Source organism: Artemia franciscana, chromosome 9 (genome assembly GCF_032884065.1).
Source record: "Artemia franciscana chromosome 9, ASM3288406v1, whole genome shotgun sequence".
NCBI classification, from domain to species: Eukaryota; Metazoa; Arthropoda; class Branchiopoda; order Anostraca; family Artemiidae; genus Artemia; species Artemia franciscana.
In genome coordinates, this window is record NC_088871.1 from 31,749,010 (window position 1) to 31,769,401 (window position 20,392).

General features: G+C 35.6%; 1 protein-coding gene across 3 annotated transcripts in view; it reads left to right on the top strand.

Annotated features, from left to right (window-relative positions):
• Nucleotides 1–20,392, top strand: part of LOC136031274 (small conductance calcium-activated potassium channel protein 2-like) — a 294,910-nt gene that overhangs the window by 49,941 nt on the left and 224,577 nt on the right. For all 3 annotated transcript variants that reach the window (XM_065710711.1, XM_065710709.1, XM_065710712.1), the window contains exon 4: nt 3,932–4,206. In XM_065710711.1, coding sequence (XP_065566783.1) covers nt 3,932–4,206 — 275 coding nt within the window. The remainder of the gene's footprint in view (nt 1–3,931; nt 4,207–20,392) is intronic.

Sequence of the window (20,392 nt, forward strand, 5' to 3'; positions counted from 1 at the left end):
TCTAACATGATTTATACCGAACATGGGCATTTTTCCAGAAATAGCTATGTAACTCTGGAAAGTTTTTCACACCTATCATTCATTTTGTCCAATAGGCTTCGATATGCCGGCTTCAGAAAAGATATATTTTTTTCTGGCTACAGAGTGAGGCAGCTCACTACTCTGATTCTGAAAACATCATAGAAATCGTTTGCATAGAAGGATTTTCTGTCATCCATTGAGTTGGCTTCAGAATAAGGCTTCAGAATTCAGTTAACCACCATTCCAGTGTTTTTCACACATCCTCTGTCAAGGCCAAGAAGCGAGTAACACGCAAGCAAAGTAGTAGAGCTATTATTTTCTTTCGGAGGAGGAGGAAGGCTCGGGTCCAATTCCTAGGCTCATACATAATCCATATGTAAATCGTATGCCAATCAATTTGGCATTACTGTAGTACTTCCTGTTTGATATAAATGGTGTCAAATGGTAGCCTCTTGGTCCTAGAAAACTTTGGAGACCATAAAAATTTAGATTTATTTGGAAGGAGGGGTCTTTTAGGATAGGAAGAAATCTGGTAAAAAAAAAAACAAACAAAAGATAGACTCAATATCAAGACTGACGATAGTGTTGTAAATTTAGAGGTAAATTTGGGTTTTTTAAATGTGGTAGTTATGAGGTTAGAAATAAGTTACTGCAGAGTATGAATATGGACTTTAAAAAAATGAAGCACCAAGCGATTTTTTCCTGAGGAAGAAAATTACTTAGAATACGCTCAATCGGTCCATAAGCTTGACACATTGTTTCTGTAGTTAATTTTTGGCACTAAAAATGGATGATCGAACTGACTCTTGATTTTCAACTAGCCTGTTTCCTGCTAGTTTTTACCGAATAAAGTGGTACCGACAAGATGTTGCAACAGAAAAGTAAAGTTTTCAATGAATCACTTTTTTTCTGGCTGGCTATACCGCTATAGTTATTACACTTAATCAAGATTGACATAGATGTTCTGTGAGCAATATTCTCTATTTTCATTAATCGTGGTGTCTAAATTATTTTACTCCTTTTTTACCTGAATTAGTAAAATTGTTGTATTTACTTACTGAGATTAAGATTTTGGTAGGAAGAGTGTCACGTAAGTATTTTCATCTCCCCTGATTCTTTTTACTATCTTACTTGTTCTGTTTGTTCATTTCTTGATTTTAATTAATAAACCATTAAATTTCCCATCTCAATTTTTCCTAACGAATGACAAAAAATAATGCATGATGACACTCCACTGGCAACGATAGTATATCGATAGACATTCTTCTCATTGCTTTTGAAGAAGGCACACCCTGCCTCAACACTGAAGAAAAAAAAAAATAAGGAAAAAAGAAACAACTTTACCTGGAAACCAGAGAGTAAACAAACATTCTTTGTTTGAATAAGTTAGATGAATGTTTGTCTGTACTAAATGGTTAATTAGAAAGCATCCGAAAAGATGTTTGACTGTTGTGTGGACAAAGTTATGTCTGGAAATGCTGGACAAGTAGTGACATCTCAAATGCCTTTCAAGAATGAACAATTTGTGCATGCTTGATAGTCACCGATGAACGGTATATTAGATAAAGATTGTACTGGGTAATTCGTTGGCTATAAGATAATCTTTTGTTATTTTCCCTTACTTTATCCATTTCGGATATTTACAAAATTTCTGAATTGGGAATGATTGCCCAGAAGAAAAAATAATCAAAATAAAATGGCGCTCTTAGGCTTAAATGGAAAACATAGGAAAATAGAAAAATATTTGGACAATTTTTCCGGTTTGATTTTATTTGCCTATTAATAGAAATCATGAGAGGAAGCAGACTGAAAAAAGATGCTTAAAAATTTGGTAAAATGGCTAATAGATTTTGTAATTTAAGCTGAAATGAAATATTTTTTCTAGAGATGATTTCTGTCCTCACTGAGGTCCCCTTGGCCCAGCGTATATACACTAAAAGTCCCCAACTGATCAGAGAAGCCGTTTTGGGATGCAACAAATCGATACAATCCTTTCATTCCAAAATTATTCCTCCTTTATGTGGTTTATGTTCTCTTCCGTCTGCATGCCCGGTAGGCTGTAAACCAATCACAAAAAATTGTGCCTATTTTGGGCGTCATAAATCTATACAAATAGGTGTTTTTCAATACAGTTTAAGGTCATTGAGATTCTTTTGTCTGTGCTGTGAGTTTCGAGCCCAATCCGAGCAGCAATATCTTGTTCCGTTACGCTTGTTCTCGAATTTATGCAACCGATTTTTTTTTCAAAAGTCGTTGTCTTGAGTTACTGGAATAATAGGATTTCTTCTTGTTCATTCCGCATGTTTAAATTTAGGCCAACTGCAGAAAACAAGATTCTTTGACACTGTTATCGGTCACAAGTCGATAGGACCGACTTTGTTTCTTATTCAGGTACTCAGATTGAGGTAAACATTTTCTTTATTGAGGTATGTCTATTCCCCGTAATTGCAAAGCCGGTCAGAAAGGAACAAACTTCACATACCACAAAAATACTTTCAAGTTTGTATTTCTTCATTAAGTTTAATTTGCCCAATGACTTAGAATTTAAATCTCTAGCCTGTCAGTGACACGAACTTTATGGGCCTGTTTTTACGTGTCATTAATCTTTTTATATTTTGATCTGATATGCTAAAAACGATCCAGTAACTTTTTTGGTTTGGGATAATTTTTAGCCTTGATCTGTTCAAAAATCAGACTAATCAAAAATAATCCGATTCTTTGCCGTTGTGAAAAAAAATCGTCAATTCTCGGGGTGAGTCGAGATGGTTTTTCAAGAGTTTTCCGTTCATAGCGTTACTCTGATCTGCAAATTAATGGATATAAATTGCAGATTGTTTGGATTTTTTTACCTTCTTATGGGCAAACAATTTTTTTTACACTACAAGTGCATCGGAGTTCCTTGATCCCTCTGACCTTTTGGCTTCTCATAAAAAATTCAAGCTAATCAAAAAACCAGTCTTTTGATGATTTTTGAGGTGCTCGTGCCCCCAGCCCAAATTTCTTTATGCACTACGGTTTTTTTTAGCCAAGAGGCTTGAAGTTTCTTAAAGTCTAGAGTTTTGAGCCGTTAAAAAAAAACACAAAAAAATAGTTTCTTAGGCCGTTCTTTCAGTCTCGTTTTAGGGAAAAGTAAAATTATGTATTAGAATCCCTTTGGCCCGAGAAATTACAGATGTGAGTTTCAAACTGATAAAAAAAAACTATTGCTGATTTTTTGAGTACCTCTGCCCAAGCCTATTCTTGTGACATTAGGTTTCTTTTGGCTTGGGAACTTACAAATATAAGTTTCAAGCCGTTTGGAAAAAAGTTTTTTGGTCCTTTTTGGGTAAATCGATATTTTTTTTTTCGGATTGGTGTCTCCTTGGAAAAAAAAAAATTGGGAAGCCAATTGGGAAAAAAAAAGTTTTACACCAGTTATTGGGCCCATTTTTGAGTACCATTCTCCTAAATAAATATTTTGCGCATCACGGTCCTTTTGGTAAAGGGACCAGAGGGTTAATTATCAATAAGATTTTTTGCTTATTTTTTGATCCTGTCATAAAACCCATCACCAAATAAAAATTTGTGTTCTCTTTGACCTAGAAAAGAATACTGAAAATATACAACTGATTGGAAAATAGCGTTTTTCAACCAAATTCTGCACCCCATCTTAAGGGGGGCCAGAACCTCCAACCTTACATTTTTTGGTACATAGTGCTCCCTTGGTCTTAAATTTATGACATGAAGCACTGGCCCACTTTGATTCTCTAATCATACATATTAAAATCTATGCACGGTTCAAAACGATAGCTCAAGTAACTTCAGTTCGATATCTTAGAATGCTCTATTCGCACCATTTTAGTGTAAATTATTCTGATTTTTGAGCAAGAATTGCTAGCTCATTATAGTTTTGTAAGCGTTTTCATTTTAGGTAAAAGGAAGTCGTCAAAGGTTTTCAAATCCTTCTGCGTCAAACCAGGCCAGTGTTGAAACAGAAGGCAGTCACGATCCTGATGAAAAGTCCGACTACTCCAGAGAATCTATACAAAATCAACAAAAATATCTAGTTCCTCATAGTTTTAGTCATGGGAGCTCACCAAATAGATGCCTCTGTGAGCTACATCATAGAGCACATAAATATTCTTTATCATTATCAAGAGCAGCATCAAAAGACAGCGTATTGAGTGCACAGCAACTCCATCAAAAGTAAGTTTTTTTTCTACTTGCGACTCTGGGAGAATTCTATGTACTCAATTTTCCTAAAAAAAAGAAAGACCATTGTTATTTTTACCCAATATAATCCAGTGTTTACTTATCATTTTGGTGAAGGAATATAGAGGGTTAATGCAGAGATATAAAAGCAGTAATTTTTAATCTCCATGGCTTTTTACATGTGATCCTGTAAATGTTACCCATGATAGTGGTTTAAAGCTCTGCTATTAAATTGGACTGAATCTGAAATGAAATGACTTCCATTTTTTTTACACGTCAACTTCGATTGTTCAAGAGGTTATCTACTGTTTCATTGTTAATCTCCTTAAGTGGTTAATCTCCTTAAATGGTCAATGCGAATCAAGTACATAAGTTTAATAGCAATGCAGAAGAGTTAAATAGAAATATTTTCTTGCAGCTATCATCCTCCAAATTGTGTTCAGGTCTTAAGAAGGCATGGGGGTTATCTGCCCTACTCATGTTAATTTTGCTCGTTGAGTTCGATTTGGCTATTTATTGTAATTTCTGTTTGTTTTGAGTTTCATTTATTTATTGTTAGTGATTTGTGGTAGTTTTGCGCTTGGAGGATTATTTGACTTTATTTTCGCTCATACTTAATAGAGCTCTTTACTTTTCTTTGAAAAATTTGTCTTTTGGAAAAAGTTTTTAAATTAATTACTGTTCTTTCTTATTGACACAGTATTATCATAGGCTTCTGAAGTTGACCTGAAAAATAAAACTTAATATTATTCTCAAAAGGCTCTATCTATGCTCTTTGACAACTTGGATACATTTACACTCTTTTTATTTATTTAAATCGTAAGAGCAGAAGTAGTAGCAGTATTATCTCGAAAAGTTTCAACTTAATAGCCCCCAGTCGTTCTGGATATATTGCTGAGGTGTCTTATTGGAAAAAATAAATTATTTTAAAGCAACGTTTAGTTCTAAAGCATAATGGGCCAATTGCATAATTGTGGGGGTTTAAATGCATAATATCCCTAAAGACATAGTTGCAGGACCGTTCTACTATGCTGAACAAAATGGCTGTCTCAAAATGTTGACTGGATACGTTTGGAAAATGAATGGGTTTGACAGAAGGGCTGCTTGCCCTCCAACCTCTTGCTACTCTTAAAAAGGGCACCAAGCACTCGCGCTGCAATTGGATTACTAGGGGGAGAAATTCCCCCTTCATATATCTAGTAAAACATTTTAAACAAATAAAAACAAAGTAAAAACATTTACAATATATTTTGTTTTCAGTAAAGTGCAAATTATGTTCTAGTCTTGAGAAGACATGGAGTTGTCGGCCCTACTCATGTTAATTTTTGCTCGTTTTGAGTTTCACTCGATTGTTTATTGTATGATTTAAATAAACAAAATATTTTTAAAATGTTTTAACTTTTTTAACTTTAATCAGTTAAAAATGATTAAACTTTAAGGAATATATATTAGTATACAAGGTGTTGGGGTGGCGCTTCGCGCCACCCCAACACCTATTTGGTGGGGGCGCTTCGCGCCCCCCAAGCCCCCCCGCACGTGTAAGTCGTTACGCGCCATATTAGTTACGCGCCATTGTAGTTGTGTCCCTGTGTCCCACCTGTGAATATAGATAGATATATATATATTTTTTTAACTACGTAAAACTTGCGAATATACAACATTCTTGGCTGTCCCATTGTCTGTACATATAAACAGATTGTCAGGTTTACCGACTCTTGAACATACAAAATGTAATTGTCCATGGGAAAAACAATCTGTATTCAAATCTATACCTCATTATTCTAATGATCGCCCTTGAGCTTTGTTGATGGTTATTGCTAATCGAACATTCCCTGTGTCCCCGTCGTCATTTATATATCCCCCTCTGCCCCCCTTCGTCCCCGTTGTTGTTGTTTCCCTATGTCCCGGTCGTCATTTGTGTCCCGGTGTCCCGGTCTGTAAATTCTCTTTGAATGTCGCGGTCGTCATTTATATTCTCTGTGTCCCGGTCGTCATTTGTGTCCCGGTGCTTTGTTGATGGTGATTGCTAATCGAATATTCCTTGTGTCCCGGTCGCTTTCTCTTTGAGTGTCCCGGTCGTCATTTATATTCCATATGTCCCGGTGTCCCGGTCGTCATTTGTGTCCCGATGTCACGGTCTGTAATTTCGTCAGTCGACAAACATGACGTCAGTCGATACACAAACATGACGTCACTCGACAGACACACAGACAACTTATTTATATATATATATATAGATGTATGCTAAACTGACAATCCACAGCCATTTTTTCAGTAAATTGTACATTATGTTCTTGTCTTGCGAAGGTCTGGGGGTTTTCAAAGACATAATTTCCAGACCTTTCAGCTACACTGAACAAAATGGCTTTCTGAAAATTTTGATTAGATGTGTTTTGGGAATTGATTGGCATAGGGGGGGGGGGCTGTTGCCCTCCAATCAATCTTGACTAATAAAAAGAGCACTAGTCCTTTCAATTTCCAATCGAATCAGCCTTTTTAGAAGTATCTACGACAAAAAATTGCCATCTCAAAATTTGTATCACATGCATTTTGGGAAAATACGAGGTATAGGGTTGGCGGCGTGGTATGAATCCTCTAATCATTCCGAATCTTAACAAGGACTGTAGAACTTCTCATTTCCAATTATATGAGAGCATTTTGGAGTTTTTACGATTACCCTTTCTATATATATAAATTAAATGTCCCCAGGGCATAACTTGTAACCCTTGCCCTGAGGGCTTCGGGAGGGGGGTTGTCATCTTTAGAGATATGATTTACGGACCTTCAATTACGTCGAACAAAATGGCTATCTCAAAATGTTGATTGGATGTGTTATGGGGAAATGGTGAGCGTGGAAGGGAGGTTAGTTGCCCTCAACTCCCTTGTGACTATAAAAAAGGGCAGTAGCCCTTTCAAGTTTTAATGGAATGAGCTCTTTGCGAAGTTTCTACTACAAAAAATTGCCATCTAAATTTTTATCAGATTCATTTTGGGAAAATACGAGGTGTTTGGGATATCCACCCTTCAATCACTCTGAATCTCAAAAAGGGCACTAACACTTCTGATTAGCAACCCAATGAGCCCCCTCTGAAGTTCATAAGATAATTCTTAAGTGCCCTTAGGGCATAATTTACAACCCCTTTCCTGAGGTCTGCGGGGATAAGGGTTTGTTATCCTTAAGGTCATCCTTAAAGTATTGTAAAATGCCTCATTGCGGCACAGGAGCAATCTTTTACGAGTTTGTCTGTTCAGAACTGTGACTCCTAACGGAGTTGTATGTTGACCTCAAGGAGTGGCGCCACTAGATGAAATTATAGCTTAGTAAGCCTTACAGCACTGTCATGATATTTTGGGTAAATGCTACTTCTTCCGGATTTGTTTTGGGTGTAGGCTGTTAATCCCCCTCCGGGCTATTCTATCTTAAAATGAGCTGTCTCCCCATCATAATAAAATATTTGCAGACATGAAAATATTAAAAGGTGAAGAAGTATATGTGAGATTACTTTAGAAGGACTAAGCGTGGGCATTGTCCCTTTGTTTTGAAGAAACAGATAAAAATAAACATACCTCGAAACAAAACGAAAAGAAACAGAACAGGTGGCCAAAAAGACTTTTTCTGCTCCTGTTTTTTTTTTGTACAATAAAAAAATATTTTGTTCAAAAATACATGTTTAAACAGTTTTTCCTTTTGTTTTCTAGCAAGGAGACTGACTCTTTTCCTGAATTAAACTGAGTACACCCTAGGAGTAAATTTTTCTCGATCCCTTAATAAAATAGACTAAAAAAGGTATCACCGCTGTACCATTTCGCAAAGTAAAAGTCAGCAGCTTTCTTCAACGGTGTAATTTTCTTGGTAATGCTTGGTCTTGATTTTTCTGAGACAATATTTTCAGGGAATAACTCGTGGCCTGAAATGGTATAAAAACATTATAATAAAAGGATCCACAAGAAAGGAGCAAAAACATACTAAGTGATAATAAAAATGAAACATAGCATGGAAAATGTTTCTCGGTTTGTCATGTCGTCTACAAAATGGTTACAGTTAACAAAGAAACTTCCAGCAGGAAGGACGGTCTTAGAAAGTGACAAAAATTCATTACACGCTAAGCAGGGAGCAATTTATCCGAATTATAAATATCCATCTCACTGAACTCTCACTGGGTCTAAAATAATATTTCTGAAAGTACTGAAATTAGCAATCAGTATATGCAATTTTAAACACCTTAAACTTCTTTTGTGCCAAAATGAACAAGTTACTGCCCCAATTTTTGACCCAAAGAGGCCCAGTCTGGGTACCGAAGCCTCAACTTCATTTTCCCGCTAAGGTAATAAGGTAATTTTGACAAGCAACTGTGATATCTATCTACCTACTCTTAGCTGGCTCCTAGAGTAAGAAACCCAGTAGCTGACGACTAAAAGTTTCAAATGTGGCAGAAAAAACCGAAAGTTATTTTATCAGATAGCCCATATTTTCTTTAGCACTCTCGCTCCTATTTTTAAAACTATACAAAAAATTTTTCCTTTTCACTTTGATTTAGTTTACATCCTCCCGAACTTTCCCTGGACGTTTAAACTTAAGTCTAAACACTATTTTTTTCAATTTCAAAACATTATGAATGGGTTAAATGGAGATTGTTTTTAAAATACTGTTTTCTTACACTTAGTTAAGGTCACGTATTTTGTTATCGCAAAGGCTTTGCCATTTGAGCCGTTAAGGGCGTAAATGTTAGACCGAGGTCAAATGCCTTCAGCACCTATATTTAATACGATGGATGAAATTTGCTTTTATAACTTTCATCTCATAATGCCTGAGCGGTTTTAGGCAAATAGCCTTCGGGGTCTTGATTCTCGAATGACACAAAAAAGGAAAATAGTAACTTAATTCTGGTTTCTTTGGAGAAAATTTACTATGCTGCCAAACGCGGCTAAACAGAGAGGTAATGATTATAATTTATTATGTATTTGTTTGCAGAAGAAGGAAGGGGCGAATTCTTAAATTCTGACGTATAAAGGCTGTTTCTAAGAAATACTTTGGTGTGAAATGTTTATGGTTCACTTCCACCCCAGCTCAGACGTTAAGAGGAACAAGTCTTCCTCTACTCCTGGTAGTACCAACACTTTCAGCTTTAAAGGCAATGATTTATTCCTATTTCAAGGGATTTAACATTTTGGATTAAACTACGGCTATCAAAATCGCGTCGCTTTTTTAAATTAACTGGGGTTAACACAATTGTGAATACTTCTTTTTTACATTGTTCTCTTTAAATGTCTTCCTTGCCCACCTCTTAAGAAACTCAGCATTTCGGGAATTCCTTAAAATCCCATATATTCTCATTTCAGGTGTCTTGCCCCTCCCTTGACCCAGTGTTTCACAGTCTTTTTTTACTCTGAGGCGCATGAAGCTTCTGTGGCAAACACGTAAAATTTTCATAAAAACTCGTTTCAATTTCACAAGACAGAAAATTGAAGAATATATATTAAATCTTTACTTTTTTTTGTTTGATTTCCTTAGGGCTCGGTCGAACATTTTTATATTTTTTATTTTGGTTAAACAAACTATACCAAGGAGATGAATGCTCTCTAATATTTGCTTCTGTTGATTGTAGTCTCTTTTGCTTCTTGAGTGGGAGATGTTATGGGTTTTGGAGATGTTGTTTAATCTCGAGAAGCCTGTTTGTTTGTGTAAGCGAGAAATGGAAAATCGTAATAAAACTGATAAGACGTTGGCTACTATGGGGTGTCCTTTTTGTAAGGAAATCCAAATTGTGTGACATGATCGAGTGGTTTACTTTCAAGTCCTCTGTCACTCAAAATGATAAACAATTCTTCATTTCCTTCATACAACTAAAGTTTCAGGGCTCCTGAAAAGACATATGTGAAATGATTTCTAATACAGTCAAAATTTTCAAGATTCAATGCGGAAAACGCATATAAATGTTCTCTTCGTGACTTGTTCGATAGTTCCTCACAATGGGGATCGTTTTCTCATGAAAATTGTGCGGATTGAAGTAAACTTTTTGATATTCCCAAAGCTTGCTCTATATGTCCAAATTAGAATGTCCAATGCAAATAAACTTTAAAGTGATAATGGTTTCGCCAACCTTGCATGCTAGCAATCATATTGAGTGTGTCCAATGACTTCAGAGGAGACTTCGTAAGTTTCAGAGAAAAAGTTTTTTCTTGTCGTTATCCAGCTACTGATGATAAAAATAGAAAACTCAAATTTGTTACGGATTTTATAGTATTGCTCAGCTTGCCAATTAGTGTAAATCTTTTTACTCGTCTCCTATAGGTCATAAATTACAATCGGAGGAAACATCCATCTCTTGAAAAAGTCAAAATCTTGAAAAAGTCCGAAACCGTCGACTTTCAGATTCAAAAATCTCGTTACTTTTTACCTGTCATAAACGTTCAAAGATTATTGATTCTGTTTGATGAAGTGAAATGATGGATAATACCAGCCCAAAAGTTTTCTTGGATTTTTGCGCTCCATCAACATTTTTTAACATCGTTGAATCAACTGTAAAAGATAGACACTGAAAAACAAAGCAAAAAAAACAACCCCATGTAAAAGTCGATATTTAAGCATAAAGTTCGGATTTTCTTTTACTACAAGGGTTACTAATTATTTAATACATCACGCAATAAAGGGAATATTGTTAAATTAAAACAGTTCGTAATAACGAACTGTAAGTAAGGAGCGACCCAGCTCAATAGTAACCGAAACTCTAAAAAAAGGAAATTTGATACCAATTGATATATCAAAAGAATTGGCTTATTGTGCTTATTTCAACTATACAAATGTTATTAAGTTTAGTTTTACTCATCAAAAGCTACGAGCCTGAGAAAATTCGTCTGATTTTCAGAAAAAGGGGGAAAGACCCCCTAAAAGTCATAGGATTTTAATGAAAATCAGACCGTCAGATTCAGTATATCAATGGACCCCATTGTATAGATTTCAAGTTCTTATTTGTAAAATGTGGAATTTTGTAATTTTTGTCAGAAGAAAGATCACGGATGCGTTTTTATAAATTTGTTTTTCCCAGGGGTGATTGTATCGATTCAGTGATCCTAGAACGTCGGTAGAGGGCCCGTTATAATGGAAATGAAAAGTTCTAGTGCTCTTTTTAAGTGACCAACAAATTTGAGGGCAATTAGCCCCCTCCCACGCCACTTTTCCTCCAAAATCGCCCGAAAAAATTTTGAGATAGCCATTTTGTTCAGCATATTTGAAAGGCCGAATAACTATGTCTTTGGAGGTAACATGACCCCTAAAGCTCCTGGGGAAAGGTCTTTAAGTTGTAAAATTTGCGAGTTGTTCACGCATAGTATTTGTTATTGGGAAGTATGCATACTTTTCTTAAGTGGGGACGGGAGGACAAGTTTTCTGTCAGGGGATATTTTGCATGGGAAGAGTTCATGGAGTGAGAAGTTTTCAGGGTGTGAACTTTTCAAGAGAAATTTTAATTTGGGGGAATTTCCCAGAATTTCTATACGAAATTTCTTTATTTATCTTGCTTTGTCTTTACCGATTCAATTTTACATCTGGTAAGGATAATCTTCCGGGGTAATTTTCATAAAGGTTGAATTTTCCAGAGGACATTTCTGTAGGGAGGGGGATTTTTTCATAGGATGGAGCCAGATATTCTGACGCTACTTAAAAAATGATCAGAAATTAAATAAAAACAAGTTCATTAACTGAAAGCAAGGAGCAACATCGAAACTTAAAACGAACAGAAATTATTATGTATGTGAGGGGGTTTTTCCCTCCTCAAAACTTCGCTCTTTACGCCAAATTTTAAATTTTGTCCCAATTCTTTAAAAACGACTCCTGAAGCACAGGGGTCGTTTAATTAGGACAATAATTAACTTTTTTCTAAAGTACCAGAAGACCTGTGCGTGAAAAGCGAAGTGTTGAGGAGGGGGCAACCTCCTCATATACGTAATAATTTCTGTTCGTTTTAAGTTTTAAAGTTGCCCCTTACTTTCAGTTGAAAAAACTTGTTCAAACAACTTCTACAATTTCAAAATTTCCAATTAATCAATTTCAAATTATCAAAAATAACAAAATAACTTGTTATTGTGCTATTATTGTACTATATTACACAATGGAAAAAACATTCGGCTCTTTCTTAGTAATTAAATAAAATAAAAGTTTTTTTTTAACGGAAAGTAAGGAGCGACATTAAAACTTCAAACGAACAGAAATTACTTGGTATATGAAAGGGGCTGCTTCCTCATCAACGCCCCACTCTTTACGCTAAAGTTTGACTCTTTCTCTTAACTCCACTTTTTAAAACAGTAAAAAACTTTAGCGTAAAGAGTGGGGCGTTGATGAGGAAGCAGCCCCTTTCATATACGAAGTAATTTCTGTTCGTTTTAAGTTTTAATGTCGCTCCTAACTTTCCGTTAAAAAAACTTGTTTTTTTTATTTCTGAATATTTATGAATCAATGCATGTCATGATTTTGGCTCTCCGCAGATGAATAATCAAAACGAAATTTGCATGTTTTTTTTTTGATAAATGGCTTTTTCATAGTTTTGATCGAATGATTTTGAGAAAAAAAGGAGAAGGGGAAGAGGCCTAGTTGTCCTCCGATTTTTTGGTTACTTAAAAAGGCAACTAGAACATTTAATTTTTTACCAATGTTTTTATTAGTAAAAGGTATGCGTAACTTACAAATTAGCTTACGTAACAAAATCCTGTATTCTCATGTTTTTATTATGTATATGAGGGGGTTCACCCTCTCGTACCTCGTTCTTTAAACTAAAGCTTAAATTTTGTCCCAATTTCTTAAGAATGACCCCTAAATCACAAAAGCCGTAGAATAAATAGTTGAAATTACTAAAATTACCGTAAAGAGCGAGGTATTAGGAGGAGGTGAGCCCATCATATGCGTAATAACTTCTGTTCGTTTTAGGTTTTAATGCTGCTCCTTACTTTCAGTTGAAAAAAACTTTTTCATATTTATTTTTTCATTGTTTTTTTTTTAATAATGCTAGAAAATCCTGCGCTTCCTTCATGGAAATGTTCTTCCTCCATGACAAGTTCTTCCAAGGAAACTTCCCTCAAAATATCCCCCTCTTCTCACCCCCCTCCCAACCAGAAAATCCCCCAGAAAACGTCTGTACACTTCCAAATAACCATTACTATATGCAAGCACTGGTCAAAGTTTGTAACTTGTAGCCCCTCCCACGGGGACTGTGGGGGAGTAAGTCGTGCCCAAAGGTATAGTTATAAGGTTTTTCGACTACGCTGAATAAAATGGCTATCTCAGAATTTTGATCTGGTGACTTTGGGAAAATAATTAACGTCCGAGGGGTCTAGGTGCCCTCCAATTTTGTTGTTACTCTAAAATTGCAGTAGAACTTTTCATTTCCGTTTGAATGAGCCCTCTTGAAAGATTCTAGGACCACTGGGTCGATACACCCCTGGAAAAAAAAACAAATAAACACACATCCGTGATCTGCCTTCTGGCAAAAAATACAAATTCCACATTTTTGTAGATAGGAGCTTGAAACTTCTACAATAAGGTTATCTGATACGCTGAATCTTATGGTGTGATTTTCGTTAAGATTCTATGACTTTTAAGGGCGTGTCCCCCTATTTTCTAAAATGGGGCAATTTTTTTCAGGCTCGAAATTTCTGATGGGTAAGACTAAACTTGATGAAACTTATTAGAGTTTTGGTTACTATTGAGCCAGGTCAATACCACGGTTACCACGTTAAATTGTTACCACGAAAAACAGTTCGTGATAATAGTTCGTTGCTACGAACTGTTTGAAAACCAAGTAAACTGCTTCTACCCAAGGTGCTTTTTTCTTTAAGTAATGACGACATTTCCAAGAATCCGGCTACAGAATCAATCAATTGTGACATCAGGTCATTATCAGAAGATACGGACGTGACATCATTTCGTAGATGAAGATGAGAATTTTGTGAAAATATACATTGTATTTCAATACCATGTTTTTAGTGCTGAAAAAGGCATTAAATATAGTGATTTACTTTTAAACAAGCACATAAACATCTCTCTAAGATGTTTCAGCATCCCACTTGCGGTGACTAAAAAAAAGTAAACAAGGATATAAAAAGAAGATGCATTATGGCTTCCCATGCGAAAAAGTGATTTTACGTGTTGGTTGAAATTGGGGACTGTAATTCTCCTAAATGGGATATTCGGCTATAGTGATTCCAATGATGCAAATTTTCGTTTCAATCTGACACCATGTTGTTGAATTTCACGCTATTTTTTCGAATTCTCGTAAATTTGTTTTTGTATCCAACTTTTATAATTAATATTCATGGAATCAATAGCTATCGTTCCTTAATCAGGTTAAATTGGCGACTCTTTGTCACTCGGTAGTTTTTGTCAAAAGGACTTTTTTAATTTTCGGCTTACTTTGGGCTAGGGTTCGATCTTTACCAGGTTTCCCCTAAGGGGCAACCACGATGGACAATATTTTACATATCAGAAGCTGATTGGTTGTTTCATCATCATCACTAAAAGCAAGCAAATGCAAGCAAGTGGCTAGTATCGCTAATAGGAGTTGATTCATCAAGTGTGAAAGCAGACTTTTTCCGAACTTTATGATCAATATTTTCTGACAACTTTTTAGTTCTTTGAAGAACTGTAGTTTTGGAAGACAGATTTTGTTCACTTCTTTTTTGGGTGTCTTCTCAAACATACATTTCACCACTACCATCTTGCAGATATGGCTTGAAAGTAAAATATTTCTGTGACATATGTATTGGTTTAACGACGCTTCTTGACTACTAAGGTACTTGTGTCGGCCCTGTAGTGTGTTGCTACGGCTAATTTCAGACTCTGGATCCCGTGGATCTGCCACAGGAATCTTTGGGGCTTATTTGATACTATTGATTTATCTGAGAGCCTCTCCCGTGCAATACATACTATGGATTCCATTATTGACATCTTCAACCCCAACAAAACCTCATTTCCAAATAATATATCGAATTTGTCTATTAACGCCAACTCTGTCTTTTTGGCACTCGATCTTGGTGATCTTTCAAACAGTTCTTGGGAACGAACTGTAAGTAAGGAGCGACTCGGCTCAATAGTAACCGAAACTAAAAAAAACAATAATAATAGATACATCAAAATAATTAACTTTTGTTCTGATTCCAAATATATAAAGCTACTTATCAAATGTGTACCGATCAAAATCTATTTTTCGTTTTTAATTTTACCCGTCAAAAGCTACGAGTCTGAAGAAATTTGGCCGATTTTTGAAAAAGAGGGGAAACACCCCAAAAAATTCCATCAAACTTAATGAAAATCACCTCATCAGATTCAGCATATCAGAGAACCCTACTGTCGAGGCTTTGAGCTCCCATATAGAAAAGTATGGAATTTTCATTTTTTGCCAGAAGAAAGATCCCGGATGCGTGTTTTTTTGTTTTTTGTTTGTTTTTTTTTTCCTGGGGGTTATCGTATTGAGCAAGTGATGCTAAAAGATCAGGAAAGGGCTGCTTTGATCGGGAATCAAAAGTTAAGTGCCCTTTTTAGTGACCAACAAGATTGGAGGGCAACTAGCCCTCCTCTCACGCCCCTTTTCCCCCCAAAGACACCCGATAAAATTTTTAGATAGCCTTTTGAGTCAGCACAGTTGAAAGATCCAATAGCTATAACTTTGGGGCAGTGTCGTGCCAAGTACTTTCACTTTTACTAAAGTACAAGTGGCAATTACTCCAAGAGATTTTTATTTAATTGTAAGTAACAAGTGTTCCTCAAAAATTCTGCTTAAGTAATAAGTATAACGAGTTTTCTGCTAACTTGACCTTTTGTCGTAAATCTTCAAGAAAGACTGTTCAGACACTTGACCGTTGAATGTTAATGAGATGTATTTTTAGAAAACTTCAAGAGTTTAGGGTAAAGAGTGAGGGTTGAGGAAGGGGTAGCCCCCCTTATATTATTAACACCTTTTTTTCATTTTTATGTTGCTGCTTATCTGCAGTTGAAAACGCTGTTATTTTGTTATTTAGTCACTTCTAGAAATACGTCCATCACCAAGTTCTTTTCCTCCGAGAAACCTGGCCATTTTAAATAGTTTGCACACAAAATTAGTGATTTTGTTAGAGGCTGGAGAAGAAACAGATGAAAGATATATTAGCACCAACACCCAAAGCAAATAGCGTGTAGATAATTAATCAGAACACTACTGTTGAAATGGGAAGAATCGCAGATAGGAAATAAGCGAGAACACTCACGCTCAGACTCCCAATTCACCAAACCAAAACTAGGACTGACTTCAGTCTCGAACAAGCTACACAGCCCAAAACAGAAGTTCAAGTAGTATGCACACAATTAGACACATATCTCATTACTTTAAGCTAGCCCATATCCCACTACTTTAACGACCCATATAGCCTGATGTGCTATTGGAGTTACTAGTCCCTCGTATCCGGCTAAATATTTCTATAAAAGTCTTAATATTTTGCAGAAAAAACATGTATATTTTCTCAATGAAACCATTCAATGAGTTTAAGCGCAGCCCTACCGGGTGTACTATTGGAGTTGCTAACACCTTTTTTGTCATCATTCCAAGAATATGCAAACCGGTTTCCAAGAATTTCGCTAATTTTAAGAATAATGTGTTATCTGGTATTGCGTAATCATTCATCTTCCAAGAATATATAAACCGATTTCCGAGAATTTCGTGAATTTAAATAAAGATGCGCTATCTGGTATTACGTACTAAATTCATGTTCTTGGCGAAACAATACAATGAAAAAAAGCGGACAAATATCCTGATTTCCGAGAATTTCGTGGCATGTTTCTGAGAATTTCAAGAATGATATGCTATCTGGTATTGCGTAATCATTCATGTTGCCGGTGAAAGAGTACAATACGTTCTGTGACAGCCCTCAAATCTGATCCTTTGAGATAATTAAATAAAAAAAAACAAATTTTTTTTTACTGAAAGTAAGGAGCGACAGTAAAACTTAAAACGAACAGAAATTACTTCGTATGTAAAAAGAGGCTGCTTCCTAATCAACGCCTCGCTCTTTACGCTAAAGTTTGACTCTTTCTCTCAATTCTTCTTTTTAAAACAGTAAAAAACTTTAGCGTAAAGAGCGGAGTGTTGATGAGGAAGCAGCCTCTTTTTATATACGAAGTAATTTCTGTTCGTTTTAAGTTTTACTATCGCTCCTTACTTTCAGTCAAAAAAAACTTGTTTTTTTATTTAATTTCTGAATGTTTTTGAATCAATGCATGTTTTGATTTTGGCTCTCCGCAGAGGAATAATCAAAACGAAATTTGCATTTTTTTTTTTTGGCTCAATGGCTTTCTCATAATTTTGATCTAATGATTTTGAGAAAAAAGAGCGGGGGACGAAGCCTAGTTGCCCCCCGATTTTTTGGTTAATTAAAAAGGCAACTAGAACTTTTAATTTTTTACGAACCTTTTTATTGGTAAAAGATTTACGTAACTTATAAATTAGCTTACGTAAAGAACTTTTGTATTCTCATGTTTTTATTACATATATGAGGGGATTCACCCCATCGTCAGTACCTCGTTCTTTACACTAAAGCTTAAATTTTATCCCAATTCATTAAGAATGACCCCCTGAATCACAAAAGCCGTAGAATAAGTAGTCGAAATTACTGAAAATACTTTAGCGTAAAGAGCGAGGTATTAGAAGGAGGTGAGCCCCCCATATGGGTAATAATTTCTGTTTGTTTTAAGTTTTATTGCTGTTCCTTACTTCCAGCTGAAAAAGCTTTTTCCCTTTTATTTTTTAATTGTTTTTTTTTAAATAATGCCAGTAAATCCTGCTCTCCCTTCATGGAAATTTTCTTCTCCCATTACAAATTCTCGAAGGAAAGTTCCCTTCGCATATCCCCCTCTTCTCAACCCCTCCCCCAAACCAAGAAAATCCTCCTGAAAACGCCTGTATACTTCCCAATAACCATTACTATATGTAAGCACAGGTCAAAGTTTGTAACTTGTTGCCCCTCCCATGGGGACTGTGGGGGAGTAAGTCGTCCCCAAAGACATAGTTATAAGGTTTTTCGACTACGTTGAATAAAATGGCTATCTCAGAATTTTGATCCGTTGACTTTGGGAAAATAATTAGCGTGGGAGGGGGCCTAGGTGCCCTCCAATTTTTTTTGTCACTTAAAAAGGGCACTAGAACTTTTCATTTCTGTTAGAATGAGCCCTCTTGCAACATTCTAGGACAAAAGAAAAAAAAAACAAAAAAACAAAAAAACAAATAAACACGCATCCGTGATCTGCCTTCTGGCAAAAAATGCAAAATTCCACATTTTTGTAGATAGGAGCTCGAAACTTCTACAGTAGGGTTCTCTGATACGCTGAATCTAATGGTGTGATTTTCGTTAAGATTCTATGACTTTTAGGGGGCGTTTCCCCCTATTTTCTAAAATAACGCAAATTTTCTCAGGCTCGTAACTTTTGATGGGTAAGACTAAACTTGATGAAACTTATATATTTAAAACCAGCATTAAAATGCGATTCTTTTGATGTAGCTATTGGTATCAAAATTCCATTTTTTAGAGTTTTGGTTACTATTGAGCCGGGTCGCTCCTTACTACAGTTCGTTACCACGAACTGTTTGACAACTGAGCCAACAACATTTTAGCATCTAAGCAGTTTTCCATTGATTTCTTGAAATTTATGTCTAATGTAGAAATAGAACGTGAGACCCATTATTTCCTATGGTAAAAGAACGACAAATTACTCAACTGATCTAAAAAGTCATTGATATTATTATGTTCTGAGGAATACATTCTAGGTAATCTATGTATTGTTTCTGGAACGCCATCCAACTGATGTTAAGCGTCACAATATCATAACAAGTTAATTGCGCCATCGATTTCACTATTTGGAGTTTAATATATGGTAAATGCAATCAGTGATTTGTTTTCGGGGGTACCTTTTTTTGGCATCGTTCCGAGAATATTCATTCTATGGGGATTTTAAATGCTTACCGGACAAATTTATTCTTTTGATGGTTAACGCAACTTTTTTTTATCTCCAAAAATTGTAATGACTACAACCGGCCACGTAACATTTTTGTAATTTAATGATCCTGAGCACATCGATTTTCCACTACCGGGGGTTGTGTATGCTTTGGATCCCCACATTCCCATCCAGGACCCCATTCCCCCACCCTCCACGGCCCTACATCCCCCTCATTGGCCCCATGGCCCCACTCACCCCCCATTTTTTAACTGATTTTTTTGGGACTTATATTGGACTTATTTGGAAGAATTATTTTGGGACCTATAATTTTTTGTACGAGCTTTTTTCGGAAAGAGAATTATTTTGGGACGGAATTCTCTTGGATTTAGAAGTAGCTTGATACTTAGAATTATTTTTTGACCTAGAATTTATTGGACTTTTTGATTTTGGGACTTGGAATTTGATTTGGGACTTCCAAATTTTAAGTCCCAAAATAATTCTAAGTCAGAAAAAAACTAAGTCACAGATAAAAATCATTATTAACATTTTCTTTAGTAATTGTCTGAAGTGACGTCACTTTAAGAGATTAAAAATATCAAAGTCCCCGAACTAATTTTAAGTAATAAAAAATCATAAGTCCAAAAAATTATAGGTTCCATAATAATTCAGTCATAAAATAATTCTAAGCTCCAAAAAAATTCTAAGCCCTGGAAAAATTCTAAGTCCTATGTCCTACGTAGGACTTAGAAAGTGATATTCTATACAAACACGTTTGGAAAAAAAAGAAGAAGAAGAAAAAATGGATATAAATCACTACTACCGAACTAAAATGAGATTTTTCTTGTTTTTCAAGAAGGGGATTTAAGCTTCCAGCGAATGGTTTTCAATAATGAGAATTCTTATGAAGCACCCTTTGTTTTGGTTTGATGTCATGTTTTAGGGGTTTCAGGCTTTTTTTGAAATTCTCAAAATTTTGTTTTCATAATCACAAGTTACTTTTCAGTTGAATCTAAAAAAAACTACATCCCAATTAGTGGCAACTGGAACTATTTGTCACTAAACAGTTTCTTATAAATGCATTCTTTAACCTTTGGTTGCTGTGGGCATTGGCTCACTCTTTACTGGGCTATAGCTATTGCTGCAATAATGAATTCCTGCTATTATTACAACTATGAAAGGTACAACCCTGTTAAAAACTGGCTAATAACACATTTTTCTCATAGAAAAGTT